Source organism: Onychostoma macrolepis, chromosome 22 (assembly GCF_012432095.1).
Source record: "Onychostoma macrolepis isolate SWU-2019 chromosome 22, ASM1243209v1, whole genome shotgun sequence".
Taxonomy (NCBI): domain Eukaryota; kingdom Metazoa; phylum Chordata; class Actinopteri; order Cypriniformes; family Cyprinidae; genus Onychostoma; species Onychostoma macrolepis.
In genome coordinates, this window is record NC_081176.1 from 32,586,210 (window position 1) to 32,600,800 (window position 14,591).

A 14,591-nucleotide genomic window follows, 5' to 3' on the forward strand; every position below is an offset into this window, starting at 1 on the left:
CTGCAAAAACAATCAAATTGTGGTACAGCACTGTAATCCATCATTTTTACCACCCCAACCCCATAAAAATCACAATAACTCATGAGAATTAGCTCTGATAATATTCTTTTTAATTGTTGAACATTTTCTTTTTAAAAGTACAAATTACAAGTCTTGATCTCTAGGGTGAACTATCTGAACAAAGGGCATCACAACAGTCCCCTGGGCACTTTGTATCATGGCAAAACATACACATACTAAAAAGCAAAAACAAGTACACTAACAGTCAAAATTAGTGAAAACTAACTTTCATGTGCTATTTATATTTGATTTGACCCTTGATGATAAAACATGTTTTACAGTATAATACACTGCCGTTTAAAAGTCTGGGATCAGTGAAGTCTTTTAAAGAAGTTTCTTCTGCTCATCAAGGCTGTATCTATTTGATTAAAAAATACTGAATATTATTTCACAATAATATTCTCTATATATTGTGAAATATTATTGCAATTTAAAATAAGTAAAGACTTATATTGTTAGAAAAAAATTCTATTTTGAATAAATGCTGTTCTTTTTAACTTTTTATTAATCAAAGAAAAAAGTAACAGGTTATTAAGCAGCACAAGTTTCACTGTAAATCAACATATATATATATATATATATATATGTATGTATTATATAATATTGCATATAAAAAGCAACACTGATAATAAATCAGCTTATTATAATGATTTCTGAAGGATCATGTGACACTGAAGAATGGAGTAATGATGCTGAAAATTCAGCTTTGATCACAGCAATAAATTATATTATAAAATATAGGTATTAAAATAGGAAACCAATATTAGATATTGCAATAATATTTCACAATAATGTATTTTTTAAATAAACACAACCTTGATGAGCAAGAGACTCCATTAAAAATCAAGGTCAGTTATTTATTAGATTTATAATATAGGCCAAACATAATATAATATCAAAACAAACTAAAATAGCCTTAACATTGTTTACATGTCCTTTTCACCCAAGCAGCTTCTTATCAAATGCAAGTGAACTTTTGAAACATTTAAATTAGCATAATTTTATATTTTAATTATTTTACAGCATTATTAAATATAGCATTATTTATTATGCCAAAAATCATTTTAATGTTTTAAAAGTTTACTTGCATTTGATAATATGATGACATGCATCCCACAAGCTGTTAAATGTAACATTCATACACATTATAATATATTATTGATATTATTCGACTGTCTTTCATTTTATAAATAAAAATGCAATTACAACTAGATAAAAAAGTTTGTCAAGAGAAACTTTAGGTTGGCTTGAGAAAGCCTAGCCTGAAAGTTTAAAGCAGTTGTAAAAGCCTGAAGTTTGAACATTTAGATAGATGTTGATAACATGTTTCTAGCATGACTGACATGTTTTTAGCACAATTAACCTGTTACTAGCATGTTGCCAGCATGATTAGCAAGTGACTAGCATGTCGTTAGCATGTTTCTAGCATGATTAGCATGTCGCTAGGATAGATAGATAGATTAGAAATATTAGATGAGTTTGAATGAATTAGAAATAATACATAGAAGGGAAGCTTGATTGAGTGTAATGGGCTTCAGTTTGTTTACATTTGAATTTTGACAGTTGGAGTTTGAATAGTCTTGGCTCATCTGAACATTCCGTCAATGTAAGTCTATGGGATTTTATGATTTTTAATCTTCATTTTATGAAAACTGTAAGTCCGATCAGTCTGAAGAGATACAGCAGCTCGAGTCAGACCGGTCTGAAGAGCTGGGCTGAGTTTGGTGGTTCTAGCTTGAAAGCTCTAGGAGGAGATGAGCACTAAGTTTACCAGCCGGAGAGCAGCGGCCGAACAACAAACCATAAAGAACATTCCTGCTTGGTCTTGTATCTGTGTTTTCATTTTACACGTGTTCATTATTTATCTGTATTGTTTGTTATCATGTTTAGGAACCGTGACATTAGTGAAGGAGCAGATCGTAGTTGTGATCCGTGACTAGGCCCACGGTTCAGCATGTGTTCAGAGGATTAATTGCTAAATTTAATAGATAACAGAGTATTAAAACCTAAACAGAAAACATATTGTAATAAAAGCGGTAGGGGTGAATTTATTATTCCATGTGATGGAGGCCGAGTGGAGAAGCCTGGTCAGCAGTGACTGTGATCTAAACTTGTGTTTGCTTCTCCAGCGTCTGCATCAGGCCTCATGGAGTCTCTGAGAGAGGAATACTGCAGGACACCACAGGCTCCACGAGAACACAGCACTGTCTGTCTTCACTACACCTGCTGCTCTCTCCAGATCCTCCAGAGGACCAACAACATCAGGCTGCTGGCGTGTGTCTAGCACAGCACTCACCATTTAACACACTAACAACACATTAGTGTGATACCCAGACTGAAGATTGATAAATGTTTTTAAATGTGTCAGATGGTATATTTTTCTTTTGGTAGTATATGTTTGGTACATCTACATACAGTATATATATTAAAAGTTGAAATGTTGTGTTTTGAGTTAGGTATTAACAGTGCTATGACATAATATTTATGATTTAGTGCTGTATAAATAAAACTGAATTGAATTAACCATAAATGCAGATGATGCACCTGCACAGAACACCACAGACCCAGCGGACAACTTGTCTGTATGCCGTCAATATTGATTATTATACCAACGGCATCAAAAAGTGTGACTTACTGGTAGTCGTGACCTAAATATAGGCAACTTGTAATTGAGAAACAAAATTATTCTGATTGTTTAAATATTCAAATCTTTAATTTACTATATATTTATACATACAAATATGTAGCTGAGATTAATAGTTGATCTCTAAACACACATGTGTCTTCTGGCCTGGAGAGGTCTGTGCTGCTGTCTGAAGTGCATACAGGCATCTGTAGCTCATGGGTTCAGACAGCGAGCCTCAAAGCCTGGGAGCAGAGTCAGACACTGCACATCAAGTGCGGGGGTCACATTCTCCTCTAAGACCCGGTTTTGGCAGTTTTCAGATGCGGAAGTTAAATTCTCTCACAAAAACAACTCTATTCTTTATCTATAACTCTTTTCTATACATCGACTCACTGGGGTCTCTAACCTGCAACATGCCCTTTAACCCCCTCAATCTGTATTATATTTTAGGGTTTCAAAAAATTCCCTCATGTCCAAATTCAGCATGAAGGAGGTGGTCTGCTGCAGAAAGAGGCTTTTGAAAAGACTGCACTGTTCTCGATCATTAGAGGTATGTTTATAAAACACAACATTCACCAGAGAGCTTCTCTTTTTAATACACTGAATGGTGATACACAATATATATCTCCTTTTTGTTTTAGTAGACATCCAAGCAAAGAGAATGACTCCGTGTCACAATTAGAGTAATTAAAGTAAAACACTGTCAAAAAGCTTTTCTTATGCTAATGTTTTCTCTTATTTGGCAGATGCTGTGATAACAGTGTTTAAAACTCTCTCTGCCGCTGTTTAAAAACTAGCCCTCGTTGCACTTTTGAAGTGCTGTTGTTTCAGCCGAACTACTCAGTGGTGTTTGCCTTGATCTATCGCCCGCCAAACAAAGATGTTCTCAATGAGTTTGCTGAGTTTCTGGGGGATATTGTTACTAGCCATGACAAAATCATAATCCTGGGAGATGTTAATATCCATGTATGCTGTGACTGTAAACCACTCTCAAAAGAGTTTCGAAGTCTCATTGACTCATTTGATTTTGATCAGTGGGTGTCTGGCCCCACTCATATTCAGGGTCATACTCTGGATTTAATTTTATCACGTGGTTTGCCTGTATTGGACATTAACATCTTAGACTCAGGCATGTCAGATCATTTGCCAATCTTACTTTCTGTACCTTCTACTGGAACTACACATAAGCATCAACCTCGTGCACGGCTGACTCGTGTCTTTTCCGGTTGCTCTAGCAAGGATTTTACAGTTTTATATTCTGAATTACGTGCTAACCAGGACATGGACTCATGTTTAAGCAATCTTTAATTCTACCTGTTCTAATATTTTAGATGTTGTTGCTCCCCTTAAGAAGAAAAAGCATAAGCACGTCTCTAAGCCCTGGTTAGATGACACACTCGTTCACTCAGACAGACCTGTAGAAGGCTGAGCGTAAGTGGAACAAAGATAGATTACAAGTTTCTTATGAAATCCTCAAGGACTCCCTCTCGGCATTTCAGCGAGCTGCTAATGCTGCTAAGCGTAAATATTTCTCTGAGTTAATTTTATGTAACAGTACTAGGCCCAAAGCCTTATTTTCAATGATTGATTCTGTTCTTAATCCCACTATTAATCATTTTCCGGAGGTATCTGATTCGCTTTGTGAGGATTTTGCGAGATCTTTTAATGATAAGGTTGTACAAATTAAATCTCTACTGACTTTGTCAGCCTATACTTCACTTGATGTTCCTTTCTGCTCTTCTACATGGTCTGTCTTTGAGCCTATCACCTTGGATTCTCTTAAAGAGGTTGTTGCATCTTTAAAACCTACAATTTGCCCTCAGGATGTGATTCCCACACATTTCTTTAAGCAAGTCTTTCATGTTATCGGCCCTGATTTGTTGTCTGTCATCAGCAAATGTCTCTGTACTGGGACCGTACCCGACTGTCTTAAACATGCTTCTGTTCTGCCTCATCTTAAAAAAAATAAAATAAAATCTAGATTACTTAGATCTAGGGACTCTGATTTACTATATGTTCCTAGAACCAGACTTAAACACAGGAGTGATCGCGCATTTGCGGTCATCGGTCCTAAGTTATGGAATAGCCTTCCAGCCTACATTAGATCCGCTCAAACTTTGTCAATTTTTAAATCTCCTTTTTTCCGTGGCTTTCAATATTCCCTGATTCTCATTGGCATTGCTATTTTTGATTCCAGCATTTCTCCTCTACTTTGTTTTAATTTTCATAAGGTTCATAAGGTTAAAAAGGTTAATAAGGTTCATAATTCAATTGTCTTTCTAGTGCTTTAATGCTTTGTGTTTGCCTGTCTTTTTTAATTGTAAAGCACTTTGGACAACACCAGTGGTTTTTTAAATGTGCTATACAAATAAACTTGTATTGTATTGTATAACCAGCTTCCCGGCAGCAACAGAGCTGAACTTGAGGAACGCAGCTGGGAAGCATTTTAAACAAGAAATAAAACCAATAATTAATAACTTCATAACCTTAATAACTTAAGGCATTCATTAGCTGTCTATTTGATGTCTAGTCTATTCTTGGGATATTATTAGACGTCTATTAAATGTTCACTGACAGCCCAAATTCAATCTTGTTTTAGTCTAGACGTTAGGGCTGTGATTGAACGGCTATTAGACATCTTTTAAACGCAAAATAGCTTGCTGGTACCCCTCATATAACCGTCCGTCGCACACATTCGTCATGTTTGTAGTTTTTTAATACTTATTATCCGTGTTTGTAGTTCTGAACTAAATACTTTGTTAAAGCGCAATGGATTGTGGGCAATATTAGCCGTTAGAGGTGCACGGATCCACACTTCAGAAATCTGCCTGAAATAGTAGACCATCCGGGGATGCGATCGCTTGCTGGGTATTTTCAAAAAACGTGAACATATGAATTATTATCTAGTTATCTAAACATCGCTATGAACAGTTTGCACAATACAGCTGTGTGTGACTGTAAATGTCTCTGAGTTTTGTTATCGTTCTGTGTCCATCCTCCTCTATTTCCAGCACTTAATCAAGCCACTCTTCTTTAATACATGAGGACGTGGCGCTGGCTCTCGATTTGAGCTGTTTATTCAGCAAACATTGAAGTATTCGGTTTCTACAGCGACTCATTCTCTTTCTATGAAACCTGTAAACCGCATTCACCGCTTCTAACTCTACAGCGGCAGCAGCTCTATAGCGGTTTGACCGAGCATTGCAGCTCTTTCACTTTTTCTAGAATTCAATCAAATTACTTTCCAAATTCATTTTTGCGTGTGCGCGGCACAGTCTTTCGACCGTGCGCACGCAGCTAAGATGGCACGGTGCAACAAGCCTGCAATTAGCCTTTAAGTTATTTGTTTGTTTTATGTTGCAATTCAAGCTAATTTTGGTTTAATAAACTTCATTTATTGTTTCAACAAATCTTTCTGGATCTATTCATGCTACTTTGCACGCGTCGGATTATTGCATCAACACCTCCCACACAGCCAAGAAACAAGGGACAAAACTGGAAAGTTGAAGCTTGTTTTTAACACTACAGTCATAATATTTTGACTAAAATATGACGAGTAAATTTACACTGCAATATATTAGCTAATTAATAAACTGACAATATTATTTATTAGAATTATAATAACTTGTAGAACAACGTGTCAGGTGTCAAATCGACCGGCTCATCACAGCGGACGAAAAAGCAGACAAATAAATAGTTAAAAAATCATACATTGTGATTTCTGGATTTTTTTTTTAGATTATGTCTCTCACAGTGGACATGCACCTACGATGACAATTTCAGACCCCTCCATGATTTCTAAGTGGGAGAACTTGCAAAATAGCAGGGTGTTCAAATACTTATTTTCCTCACTGTATATACTCATTAAGGCCCACACTCCACCCAGTGGTCAAAAACTGAATTACAACAGACATTATGACTCTTACAATGTCTCCTAGAGCAGTGGTTCTCAAACTTTTTTAGCTTAAGTACCCCTTTTTAAAAAAAATTCAAGCCAAGTACCCCTTGACCACACAACAACATTTTGCTTTATGACAAAATGATAGGGAGCCCAGAGGCTTGAAAAACAGTGTAGCAGCCAACAGGTGCCAATTTGAGTCCTGAATAAGAATAACAGTGAGACAGTTATTATATCTGATGCCCCTCGAGCAGGTTTATTTCTTATAAACATTTCTGTATGTAGCTTTACGCAACTATCTATTAAGTATTAGGCATAACAGTTAAAGGTAAATCAGTGTTTTTCAGTTCAATAAATTAATTGTGATATTTTTTAAACATTTTTTCAACAGTTCATGTGTTTCAACTAGGTTTCAGTGTTTTAACAGTTCAGTGTTCATATATGTCTTTATACAAGTCTAGTATGCCCATTTGTGTCAATTTATCAGTGATCCTTTCAATGGGATACATGGGCCTGTCCTTCTCTTAAGATCTTTGACATTCTTGGTGGCAGGAAGCTACAGCTGTTATCAGACTATTTTCAAGGCAAAGTCTGTTTCTTTGTTTAGTTTTTATCTGGGTCATTGCTGAAAATGAGGTTTCACAGAGGTAGGTAGAGCCAAATGGGAGTAGGTGTTTCAAAGCCCTTTTCCCAGCTCAGGATGCTCTCTCCTCACACACACCCAAAACCCTGTCAGGGAACAGCTTTCAAAAGTAGTCTGCAACCCACGGTCTGTAGATAAGTCCAATAGCTCCTCCCTCAGGTGAACAGGTCGCGTGCCACGGTTGCTTTGGGAAAGTGTAAATGGGTTTCTAACCCAATCCAGTTGCTCAGACTTCTCTCTTACGTCAGGGAAGTATGATTTGAAACTAGAAATCACGTTAGCTAAGTATCCATCCAGAAAGGTTTTTACTGTGTCTCTCTCCATATTCTCACTTATGACGAAGCTGTCAAACTGAGGAAAACAGCTAAAATCGCTCTCTGCACACAGTCTCTTCCACAGCTCCGCTTTCTTGAGAAAACCACCAACTCGGTCATAAAGTTTTAAAATCGTAGTGTCCCTGCCTTGCAGACTGAGATTCAGCTCATTCAGTTTAGTAAAAATATCTGCTAGATAGGCTAGTTTGGCAATCCAATTATTGTCCTTAAACAAAGTGGCAAGAGGGGACGCATTGTCTGACAAAAAGCAACACACCTCATTTCGCAGCTCAAACAGCCTATTCAGTACTTTGCCTCTCGAAAGCCAGCGGACTTCGGTGTGTAAAAGGAGTTCGGTGTGTTCAGATCCCATGCCGTCACATAATCTCCGAAACAGACGTGCATTCAGTGGCCGTGACTTTATGAAGTTTATTGCCTTGACAGCGTCATTCAAAACGGAATTAAGCTCTGGGCTCATCTTCTTTGATGCCAGGGCTTCTCTGTGTATTACACAGTGTGTCCACAGGATGTCAGGATTCTTCTGTCGTATGTGTGCGACGAGGCCTTTGATGCGACCCGTCATTGAGGCTGCTGCGTCAGTGCACACACTGGTACAGGATTTCCAGCTGATTTCAAGTTCTGAGAAAAACGAATTAACAATGTTGAAAATATCCTCTCCAGTTGTTCTCCCCTCCAGTGTTTTGCAAAAAAGTATGTGTTCGCAAATGTCGCTGGTATCCACATATCTCCGCTGACATTCCAACTGAAGTGAAAATGATTCACCAGCCCTGAGTTTATCCACCAGTTGCTCAACTATATCAGTCCCCATCTTGTCAATTCTACGCGAAACGGTGTCATTTGACAGCGGTACAGTTTTGATCTTGTCTGCTGCTGTTTTATCCACCATGGTCTCAGTGAGCACAGCTGCAGCAGGAATTATCAGTTCCTCAGCCAGGCTAAATGGCTTTTTAGCTTTTGCCAAAAGTAAAGACACAGCATACGATGCTTCGAGTGCTTTTGCTGATGCACTTGTGGCTTTTTATGTTCTCTTGGCATGATGTAAATTCGTGAAATTTTCTTTTGAAAAACTCCAGTGAGTTCCCGACCTGATGTGGGTGTTTAGTCTGGAGATGCCGTTGAAGATGAGATGGCTTCATTGCGCTGTTAGCTAACAACTCACCGCATAAAAAGCACAGTGCTGAGGGAGGGTTATGTGAAGTAGATGTAAATCCCATCCCTATGTATTCATCACGAAACTGGCGGTATTTTTGAGGCTCTGTTTTGTTTTTTTTGTTTTTTAGCATGTTCGTCTTCTGTCAGAGGAGCTTGTCCTCTTTTAAGAAGCCACCTGTCCATTTTATCGCAACCTCTCCTACATTATTTCGCGCGCAGACACTGCTCCCGATTCCAGATCCGGGCCTCAATAAATAATTAATAAATTGAAATGCATTTTAAATTTATGACTTTATGTTTAATGCATCTTTGTGTAGTCCTAATTTCATATAAAAATACAATAACCTATTTTCATTATTTATTCCTAAATGTCAGTTTCCACTTTCTCTCACGTACCCCCTGCAGTACCCCCAAGTACCCCTAGGGGTACGCGCACCCCCATTTGAGAACCACTGTCCTAGAGGTACATTTTTTCTGAACTCTAAAATTGAGAATAATGTCTGGAGAAGAGCTTGGTTAATTCCTTTTAAATATTTTATTAATAATAAAATAAAAGGATTACACTTCAAAATTCTACATACTATTTACCTTCTAAATCTTTAATATCAAGATTCTCTGATATTGATGATATATGCTGTTTTTGTAATAATGAGAAAGAGATACTGACTCACTTATTTTTTGACTGTAATGTCGCAAACAAGTTTTGGATTGATTTGGCAGATTTTATATTTAATTTAATCAATATTAATTATTGCTTTACTTTAAAGGATGTTATCTTGTATTATGAAAATAAAAACAGTAACATTTTTATTTTATTAGCAATATTTCACATACATAAACACAGATTTCTTAATTCATCTCCTATGTTAAATTTGTTTTGTTCTGACTTTGACTTTTATATTTCTTCAGTAAGACTGTTGAAAAACAAAAAGTCTGTGAAATGTTTAAAATACTATGATTCACTCTTCAATCCCCCTGGTACTCTAAAAATTGAAAATGAATTGAATGTGAGCGATGCTTTTCATTTATTTTATTTTTTTATTTTGTCTTATTTGTTTATATTTTGTATTGTTATTATTTGAATGTCACCCTTTTCTGCAATAAAAAAAAAGAAAAGAAAAGGACTCGTGAATATTTTAAAAGCAACTCAAGTGTTTTATCCTTAAATACTTATATAACTGATATTCAAAAGGCGGACCGCATCCGCACCCGGCATCCATCCGGACCGAGAGTCGTAACAGCAGCAACATTTAAGAGAGCAGCGCCTCAAAACAGCGGAGCGGATCACATAACAAGCGCTCGGGGTCTTTATGGCAAATATCAAGAGGGAAGAAGTGCTATAGATGTCACGGCAAAAATCACAGCGCTCAGGTGTCATTTCAAAGATGCTAAATGCCATAACTGCAGGAAAACTGGGCATATCAAGAGAGCTTGCAGAGGAAAGATGGAAGAAAACCTTATGCTGAGAAAAAAACTAAATATGTGGAGGCAGAGGATGTTGAATTGCCCATGTTTTCGCTGTGAAGTGATAAAACAGCAAAAAGTCATTCACAGAGATGTTTAATGTAAATGGCGGGGAAATTATGATGGAAAATGATACCGGCACAGCTGTGAGTATTATATCTGAGAAACAAGTCCAAGCTGCGTTCAACAGAGTCACTGGAGATCACTAGAGTCACGCTGAAAACATACACAGGAGAGATTATGCCTGTGTTGAGACAGTTAAATACTCTTCAGACTGATTAAATTGTACAAGACTTGGTGCCACGGAGTACATGTAGGTCATGGATTGGAGAAAGTTAATCTGTCATTTTTGTAATTATTGATCTGTATGTTTAATTTTTATTTTAATTTAATGTACTTTAGGAGTGTGCCCGAAGCCGAATACCTTATTCAGGAAGGCACAGATAATGGCTTTTAAAACGAATAACGGATAATGAATAATTCTGCCTGAATATTCGTCTGAGGCTGCAGCACAGTCTGGTGTTTGCTAGATAACAGGTGAGCAGGGGATCAGCGCGATATTTTACACAAACCTCTAAAGTTACGCAATAATGAGTGTGTGAAGTGAATGAATTTAAACTTTATGAATGAAAAGAGCACAAATCAAACACCGCTTGCTGTTGACTCTCCGGCATCTCTCAGAAATCAGAGCTTGGCAAGAGTAATATCAACTAAAATAATACATCATACACGTTCTGTTATTTGTGTATATTTAAAAGGCAGTGATTTAAACCTTATAGGCTACGATATGATACACGAATGAATGGACTAAGCACAGCGCGATCACCAATCAAACAGCCGCGTTGCACGTCTCTCAAAAACCAAACCAGCTCTCTGTCAAGAGTAGGCTAATAATCAGCTTAGATACAGATACATTTTCTACTAGGCCTACATGTTTGCTTCTTTATCTTTTGATGGTTTGCGTGGCACACGTACATTATTTAGTAAAAACATTATTTAAAAAAAAGACTGCTTAAAGAGTTACGCGTAATGATAAAGTGTGCCTTGAATTAATTCAGTCGTGTTCAGATGATTACTAAACGTTTGTCATGAAAGCTCTCTACTTGTATGATCAATTTATTTTTAGAAATTAATTTTATATTTTATAACACTGAATAGAGCAAATAGTCGAAACACAAATATTCTTCCATAGGCTATAGCTACTGTGCTCTTCAGACCTGCAAGTTACTTGAGTGAAATACTTGTTTAAACTGTGCAGGAACCGGTGAGCCGAAGGAAATCATGTTGTTTTACACAAACCTCTAAAACTACAACGCAGTAACAAGTGTGTGAAGTATTGCTCTCAGTGTTGCTCTTGCCTTTTTCCATGCATTTCCTGGAAATTACCTAAATCAATTTCCATATTTCTAAACTGCATAGGTAACACTTTACAATAAGGTGTCATTTGTTAACATTAGTTAATGTATTAACTAACATGAACAATGCATTTATTACACTATTTATTAATCTTTGTTAATGTTAGTTAATGAAAATACAGTTGTTCATTGTTTATTCATGTTAGTTCACAGTGCATTAACTAATGTTAACAAATGCAACTTGTGATTTTACATTTACATTTACATTTATGCATTTAGCAGACGCTTTTATCCAAAGCGACTTACAGTGCATTCAGGCTATACATTTTTTGTATCAGTATGTGTGTTCCCTGGGAATTGAACCCACGACCTTTTGCGCTGCTAACACAATGCTCTAGCACTGAGCCACAGAAACACTAATAATGCATTAGTAAATGCTGAAATTAACATTAACTAAGATTGATAAATGCTGTAGAAGTATTGTTCATTCTTAGTTCATGTTTACTAATGTTGTTAACTAATGAACCTTACTGTAAAGTGTTACCACTGCATAGGAACCCTTACTGTTTTAATTGGAAGATACCTAAATATTTATTTATCGGATCACGAAAGGTCCCCAAAATGGGACTCGAACTCGCGTTCCCTGAAGCATAACCGCACTGCATCTCGAAGCACTGCCTATACAAGAGTATCAGCTCCGACTGTAAGAAGATATTTAAATAAACATTATAATCATTAAAAAATATATTTTAGTCAAACATGGCATATTTGTTCAGTGATAACTACGAAAAAAAGAAAGGCTGTAAAACCTTAGACATTTTTTTAATGCTTTATTAATTCAGTGCGTAAAACCATAGACATAATGGTCTTATCAAGTATAACTGTACGACGTTCCGGTTCAAGCTCCGCCTACTTCCGGTTTAATCCGAATACAGATACAGACACGAATAATTTTGTGATTGTTACAGATACAAATACTAAGCTGCACACCACTTATGTACTTCCCTGCATGTCGCTCCTAACCTGTGTGACCTTCTTTCTTCTGTGAAACACAGTAGTTTGGGTATCATTGCTTTCCATTGTGTGGACAAAAAACATTTCTCAAAATATCTTCTCTTATGTTCCACAGAAGAAAGTCACACTGTTTTGAAATGACTTGAAGATAAGTGAAGTGACGACAGAGTTTTCTTTTTTGGGTGAACTATCCCTTTAACATGAAATGTTTTTGTTTGGCAGTATTTTCACACAGTTCTTGTGTTCAGTAATATAATAACACTCACCGTAGTTTCTTCAGTTTACAGTGTGGATCCTCCAGTAGAGCAGAAAGCAGCTTCACTCCTGAGTCTCCTGGTGTATTACAGCTCAGACTCAGTTCAGTCAGGTGTGAGGGGTTTGATCTCAGAGCTGAACTCAGAGCAGCAAAGCCTTTCTCTGTAATATCACAGCTGGAAAGACTGCAGAGAAAACACAGAAAAAATAAAGATGAGTTAAGTTCATTCACCGTTTATCACAGACCCATGAATGAGGTGTCAAATCGACCGGCTCATTGAGGAGAAGAGTGCTGTATCTTTTCTAAGCGATCGGACCTACGATGTTCACACAGCGGACGAAAAAGCAGGCAAAAAATCCCATAGACTTAAAATGGCGGAATGTTCATGAATTTGAATCTCAACTGTCACTTTCTCACTCTCTCACTCACTCACAGACACATACACACACATTTTATATACTTTATTTGGGAATCAAATTTTTTGAATAATCCCAACAGATTAAAACAGCTCAGCACATTGTTATGGATTATACAGTTCTAAGGGTACAGGAAACATCGCCTTTTCCAAATAAACATGCTTCCTGTAATTGCTGAAATTGAACAGTACTTTGCCAACTGTTTAGCCCTTGTTTTAGATACACACACACACACACACACACACACACACTCCCTCTCTCACACACACACACACACACACACATTTTATATACTTTATTTGGGAATCAAATTTTTGAATAATCCCAACAGATTAAAACAGCTCAGCACATTGTTATGGATTATACAGTTCTAAGGGTACAGGAAACATCGCCTTTTCCAAATAAACATGCTTCCTGTAATTGCTGAAATTGAACAGTACTTTGCCAACTGTTTAGCCCTTGTTTTAGATACACACACACACATACACACACATTTTATATACTTTATTTGGGAATCAAATTTTTGAATAATCCCAACAGATTAAAACAGCTCAGCACATTGTTATGGATTATACAGTTCTAAGGGTACAGGAAACATCGCCTTTTCCAAATAAACATGCTTCCTGTAATTGCTGAAATTGAACAGTACTTTGCCAACTGTTTAGCCCTTGTTTTAGATACACACACACACATACACACACATTTTATATACTTTATTTGGGAATCAAATTTTTGAATAATCCCAACAGATTAAAACAGCTCAGCACATTGTTATGGATTATACAGTTCTAAGGGTACAGGAAACATCGCCTTTTCCAAATAAACATGCTTCCTGTAATTGCTGAAATTGAACAGTACTTTGCCAACTGTTTAGCCCTTGTTTTAGATACACACACACACATATGGGTGTGATAAGTGAACTTATGAATATTTCATAATCTTATTTAAATAGTTATTGTAGGAGCCATGCTTACTATCTTATTTCATTTTTCTATATGTTCATTTAAATACTAGTTTGCTGCTTTATTGTTAATGTTGTTTATTTCTCTGAGTGTGTGTCCTCTGTGGGTGTGAAGGAAGATGTTTAAAGGATATGCCCCCTGACAGGAGAGGGGTGCTGGTGCGAGAGCATACAGTCTTTCGACCGTGCGCACGCAGCTAAGATGGCACGGTGCAACAAGCCTGCAATTAGCCTTTAAGATATTTGTTTGTTTTATGTTGCAATTCAAGCTAATTTTGGTTTAATAAACTTCAGTTATTGTTTCAACAAGTCTTTCTGGATCTATTCATGCTACTTTGCACGCGTCGGATTATTGCATCAACACCTCCCACAGCGGCCAAGAAACAAGGGACAAAACTGGAAAGTTGAAGC

The 14,591-nt window shown here is 36.8% G+C and overlaps 1 protein-coding gene and 1 pseudogene across 8 annotated transcripts in view; one reads left to right on the forward strand and one right to left on the reverse strand.

Annotated features, from left to right (window-relative positions):
- LOC131529976 (NACHT, LRR and PYD domains-containing protein 3-like) overlaps nucleotides 1-14,591 on the forward strand; it is a 540,773-nt pseudogene that overhangs the window by 191,838 nt on the left and 334,344 nt on the right.
- LOC131529978 (NACHT, LRR and PYD domains-containing protein 12-like) overlaps nucleotides 1-14,591 on the reverse strand; it is a 256,130-nt gene that overhangs the window by 4,416 nt on the left and 237,123 nt on the right. For all 8 annotated transcript variants that reach the window (XM_058760021.1, XM_058760026.1, XM_058760023.1 and 5 more), the window contains one exon: nucleotides 12,814-12,987. In XM_058760021.1, the coding sequence (XP_058616004.1) occupies nucleotides 12,814-12,987 (174 nt within the window). The remainder of the gene's footprint in view (nucleotides 1-12,813; nucleotides 12,988-14,591) is intronic.